The sequence below is a fragment of the Vigna unguiculata genome, chromosome 4 (assembly GCF_037176805.1).
Source record: "Vigna unguiculata cultivar grain cowpea cultivar isolate G323 ecotype 2 chromosome 4, ASM3717680v1, whole genome shotgun sequence".
Lineage (NCBI taxonomy): Eukaryota > Viridiplantae > Streptophyta > Magnoliopsida > Fabales > Fabaceae > Vigna > Vigna unguiculata.
This window is the reverse complement of record NC_140795.1, coordinates 35042775-35048494: the sequence shown is the minus strand read 5'-3', so window position 1 is coordinate 35048494 and position 5720 is coordinate 35042775. Positions and strand designations below refer to the sequence as shown.

The 5720-nt window shown below is 33.6% G+C and overlaps 1 protein-coding gene across 1 annotated transcript; it reads left to right on the top strand.

The window, feature by feature from the left end:
* The first annotated feature begins 309 nt into the window (after nucleotides 1–309).
* LOC114181080 (putative glutamate dehydrogenase 3) lies at nucleotides 310–4592 on the top strand. The gene is made up of 9 exons (XM_028067417.2): nucleotides 310–522; nucleotides 947–1060; nucleotides 1391–1612; nucleotides 1721–1795; nucleotides 2060–2176; nucleotides 2863–3113; nucleotides 3534–3609; nucleotides 3718–3804; nucleotides 4201–4592. Exons 1-9 carry the CDS (start codon nucleotides 415–417, stop codon nucleotides 4384–4386), a joined length of 1236 nt encoding a protein of 411 aa, XP_027923218.1. The 5' UTR covers nucleotides 310–414; the 3' UTR covers nucleotides 4387–4592.
* The last annotated feature ends 1128 nt before the right edge of the window (nucleotides 4593–5720 follow it).

The window sequence follows — 5720 nt, the reverse complement described above, 5'->3', positions numbered from 1 at the left end:
CCTTAAATGGTAAAAACCATGGTTGAGAAATTTGATGGTAAAAAATTTGATGAAGATAAGGTGAATGATAGTTATTATTTTGGCCACCATTGTTAGGGTATTTGCTGACTTTGATCCACGTGGTGTGTCACGTTGATGTAGTTATCCAAGTTGTGCTTGGAATTATTACCAAACTTTTACTAAAATATTGTTTTGTTGACGTTGACTAGGATGTTGCTTGTGAACATTTCCTACTTTTCTGGCAAATAGGTTTAAACTTTTCTTTCCCTTTTTTCTTCCCATCATACCTATAAATACCCTTTATAACAATTGCAGTATTGCACCGTCTATTTTCCGCGTCTTCTCTATCTCTCTCAAAAACATTGAAATTTTGTGTTTGCTTTTTTCATTCTTTTGAACTGTGTAAAGGGAAAAATGAATGCACTTGCAGCCACCAACAGGAACTTCAGGTTAGCCTCTAGGCTCCTGGGATTGGATTCCAAGCTTGAGAAAAGTTTGCTCATTCCTTTCAGAGAAATCAAGGCAAGAAAACCTGCAAATCGTTTGTTCTTACCATGTTTTTGTCTCTGTTTTTCGCAGTACAGTGTTGAAGGGTACAAAGCAGTTTTCTTGAAGAAACTACACCCTTTTCTCTGCATTTTTTCAAGATTTGTTGCAGCCAAAACTTTCATGCATTCATAAATGATGATCATATATACCTCAATCTGTAGTTGGTTCTTGTTTGCTTACTGTTTGAATGTGATGAAACTGACTTCATCCATTGACCTACCCATTCCTCTGTCAAGTTTTTTGGTTAAAGATTCATTCTTTGTGAAAACTCTTTTGTACGGAAATCACCACCTTTTCCTTGATGACTTGTGTGTTGTGCTGACTGTGTCTTTGCTAGATACGCATGACAGAGATCAACAACTAGTGTTCTAAATCTTGTTGAATGAAAATGATGCAGGTTGAGTGTACCATCCCTAAAGACGATGGCTCTTTGGCCACTTTTGTTGGATTCAGGATTCAACATGATAATGCCAGAGGCCCCATGAAAGGAGGAATCAGATACCATCCTGAGGTGAATTACATTCTGACTTCCAAATGAGCAACAAATCTATATTGAAAACACAAACTAACTATAGATTTTTATCAATAACAGTGTTGACTTGTCTTTTACCTTGTATGTTAGACCTTTTCTGAAGAGTCACATGTCTTTTAATTCTATCAATGTTAGAAATCCAAATATGAATCTAAGTTGTACATTGAGTAAAAATATGACAATTGAGCAGAACAAAGGCATGATTCCATTAATAACCAAAGCAGCAATTGAATTGGCCTAAAAGTGTTCTTATGATCTGTTTATAGGTTGTGAGTTTTCTCATTCAATTATATGTTTTGGCTTGAGCAGGTTGAACCAGATGAAGTGAATGCTTTGGCACAACTCATGACATGGAAGACAGCAGTAGCAAATATACCATATGGTGGGGCCAAAGGAGGGATAGGATGTGATCCTGCAGAACTAAGTGTGTCAGAGTTAGAGAGACTTACCAGAGTTTTCACACAGAAAATTCATGATCTGATTGGAGTTCAGACAGATGTACCTGCACCTGATATGGGAACAGGACCACAGGTGAGTACAACAATTATGCTTTGAGAATTGTGCTCATCTATATGCTGAAAAATTTATTCAATACAAAACACTAACAAATCACACTCTTTCTGTATGATCTTAATGCAGACTATGGCATGGATACTAGATGAGTATTCCAAATTTCATGGCCACTCTCCTGCAGTAGTTACTGGGAAACCTATTGTAAGTTGATTAAGCATTTATATTTATCATTTTAATGGCCTTTGAACTGTGCTTAAGGACTAGGAAAAAAAAAATTCTACCACTTTCTTTATAGTTATATTATTAGTTGAGTTTCATGTGAATTCCATTAAGCAAGGAGGGTTCCACTCCCTATTTATTCAGTCAAACAAGAATTTTAACCAGTAACAAAGAGTGTGCTTAGAAATACGTGTGGATTTTATCTCCCAAAACAATTCCCATCTCTAACATTTTGTTTGGAAACAGGATCTCGGTGGATCTCTAGGCAGAGATGCAGCCACAGGTAGGGGAGTCCTCTTTGCGACTGAGGCTTTGCTTAAGGAGCATGGAAAGAGTGTGTCTGGACAACGGTTTGTCATACAGGTATTACTTGTTTTTGTTCCCCTTGATTTTATATGCAAAATGAAAACAGCATTCATTATATATTAGGGTTAATAGGTTTTTGATCCCAATATTTGAGAGGTTATTCAATGTGATTTCTTAATTTTGTTTTGTTCTCAGATCAGTCACCATTTTATTTATTTAAAAGGAGACAATGTGGTCCCTTTTGTTAAATTAGTCTTGACACCATTTGGAAAATGACCATGACATGTCAGTGATTTTAGGCTTCTCCAACATTTTACTCTCTCCATTTCTACTTCTTGCACGTCTTTCTACTTTCTCTAGAGGTAGTCGTGGAGGTGTGATGAATAGAAACAGAGAGGGTGAAGAGTTGGAGAAGACCAGAGTGTGGTCAACTTAAAATGGTGTCAACACTAATCTAACGGAAGGATCGCATTGATTCCTCGAATAAAATGAGGATTGAATTGAAGAGAATTTTTTTTTTGAGGAATCACATCAAATAAACCCCTCAAATATTGAGACAAGAAACCTATTTAAGTGGAGTGGAGCCTCTAACATCATGCATAGTTATGTCCACAACAATGACTGATAGACGTGTATTATTTAAGTGTGAAAATTCTCCAAGAAAAGTTCATCAATTCTTTCCTAATAATTTCGATGAATATGAGATAAGATCATACAATTAACCCTGCTGTGTGTCTCTTCAGGGTTTTGGAAATGTAGGGTCCTGGGCTGCCCAATTGATCAGTGAGAAAGGTGGCATAGTTGTTGCTGTGAGTGACGTAACTGGGGCCATAAAGAACAGTAATGGTCTTGACATACCAAGTCTACTCAAGCATTCCAGAGAAAACAGAGGAGTGAAAGGATTCCATGGTGGTGATGCTATTGATCCCAAGTCAATATTGGTTGAAGACTGTGATGTTCTTGTCCCAGCAGCTCTTGGGGGAGTCATCAATAGGTGCTTTTACTTAACTACAAAATTCTTGTGTGCTTACTAATTTCACTGTATTTCATCACATCTTACCTTGGAAGCAAAAGTAAAAATGCACCACAAACTTTTTCTTTAGTAATTATCTTCCACTTTAGTCATTGTGATGATTTAATCTTTAACTTCACAATTTTTTTCACTTTGGCTTTGAAAAGTGTTGTATAATACCATTCACTTTATTTCCAAATGTCAGTGAAGAATGTAATATAAAAGGACCAAAGTGAAGTTTTTCTGTGTTACTTCACAAAGGATCTTGACAATCTTGCTTGTTGCATAAATTTATTGCCTGCAATACTCAAGCATCCTGAACATCTATATGTTTTCTTAAGGATATCTATAATGAATATAATCTTTTAAGCTTTTTCTCTAACTGTTTTTATATGGATGAAGGGAAAACGCCAACGAGATTAAAGCCAAATTTATTGTTGAAGCAGCTAATCACCCAACTGACCCTGAGGCTGATGAGGTTAGTTTTCATTGTATTCTTTCTTCTATTTCATATAAACAAAAAACAAACCAGTGTAAGAGAAACAAGAGAAATTATGCAGTTTTTAACTACTAACACATTTTGCAGATCTTGAAAAAGAGAGGGGTTGTGATCCTGCCAGATATTTTTGCAAATTCAGGAGGAGTGACAGTTAGCTACTTTGAGTGGGTGCAGGTAACTATTTTGATCCTTTACTGTTAATTCTAATCCGTTGTTAGTATTACTTTTTGTTGACATTAGAGTTAATCAGCAAGATATTGTCTGTAGTCTGAAATTCTATTTTTCTTTTACAAGATGTATGAAAAGATCGAAAGAAAAAGATGTATTTAAATTATCCTTAGTACGTAACTTTTAAGCGATGTAGGACTATTCAGATACCGGAAGACTTTCTAATCATATTTGTCTAGGGTTTCTAAATTGTCTCTGCATTTTTTTCTTTCATGACAAAACATTGTCAAATAACTTGGTAACATGTGTGGTTCCAAATTCACTTACAATTATGTTGATTGAGTTGATGAAGGCATTATAAGATTAACTAAGAGCAAATGATGATTATTGTGTAATGCACAGAACATACAAGGATTCATGTGGGATGAGGAGAAGGTGAACAATGAATTAAGGACATACATGACCAAAGGGTTCAAAGATGTGAAGGACATGTGCAAAACCCATGATTGTGACCTTCGTATGGGGGCATTCACTCTTGCAGTTAACCGTGTGGCAAGGGCCACTGTCCTTAGAGGTTGGGAAGCTTAAACGGCAAGAAAGGGCTTCATTTTTTCAGCCTCAGCAACATGTTACACAATTCTAGCTCATGTCTCTGTCTCTGAAATTGAAAGAGAAAATTCAAGAAATTTATACCCATTTCATATGTTTCTTTCTTAATCTTTTTTTTTTGTGGCAATTGTTGTAATTTTATCATTCTAAGTTTAATAATGTTACGTTTATGAATGGTTTATTTATGCCTTAGATATGTTTCTAGAGTATAATCAGTATGTGATCATTGCAAAATTTATTAATCCGAAATAACAAGTTCCAAAATTTTGAGTCTCTTTGTTTACCCTTTATAATATCTAAAATGACCATTTTACCCTTTATTGGAAAGCAACTTTCAAATCATTAGTTATGAAAATGTTATGGAGCAAGTTTTTTGGAATGTTAGAAACATGGTTTCTAAAATAGGATATTTGGAAAAGGATGTCCAGAACATGCTTTCTAGAAAACGTGAATTGCATTTTAAAAAAGCTTTTAAAAGTAAAACTTTTGGAACAAATTTTCTAAAACATATGTAATATTTTTTAGATAGGGTGCAGCTAATAATAAGGGGGTGCAGGAATGAAAAGCCTCATAAGTCTCCTTCAACGGATCTAGACTTCATTTAGGGGTCCAAAGTATTTAGGTCCACTAGGTCTCTGTGAAGAATCATTTCAGAAGGTTAAATTTCAATAGTTATTTTTTCAAGAAATTTTATTTTATCTAATCCCTAACTTCGACGTTTTTCAAGAGATTAAATATTCCTTCAGCTTTCAGAAATTTTCCCTTTTTCAAAAAAATATTATGTAAATAAACCTTTTGCTCATTTATTTATCCAACCGAACCTTTTTGTCTAAGAAATCGGTCTGGAGAAATTTAACTTCTCCATTTTCATTTCATTATTTGGGATCAGAAAACTGGTCGGAATTAGCATATCTGAAAATTTAATTTTAAGCTGTTTTAATAAGTTAAATTATTCAATTTATTTTAAAAAACAGATAGAATTTATTCAATAGGATTTCTCGTTTTGGAATTCGCATTATTTTCAAAGTTATCTTTTAAATAAAAGTTTTTCTAAATTAAAATAATTATTTTATCATTTTTTATAATGTGGTAACTCTTTTAAACTTAACCACCTTTTTAATCATAAAACTATCTATAAAATAAATAGAAATTATTTACAATAAAATTATAAAAAAATTATTTAATTTTATAATTATAATAACAATATTTTTTATTAGCACTAGCATATATACAGACGCTGTACGCATTTTTTAAATATATGTAATATTATGTTAGAAGGTGATGATAATGTAATATTATTAAGTTAATATATA

Excerpts from the sequence above, each read along its gene's own strand:
- LOC114181080 (XM_028067417.2), top strand. The coding sequence starts at position 415 with ATGAATGCACTTGCAGCCACCAACAGGAACTTCAGGTTAGCCTCTAGG. Across the intron at positions 1,796-2,059 it reads TAGTTACTGGGAAACCTATT|GATCTCGGTGGATCTCTAGG; the intron begins GTAAGTTGATTA and ends GTTTGGAAACAG. Across the intron at positions 3,610-3,717 it reads CTGACCCTGAGGCTGATGAG|ATCTTGAAAAAGAGAGGGGT; the intron begins GTTAGTTTTCAT and ends CACATTTTGCAG.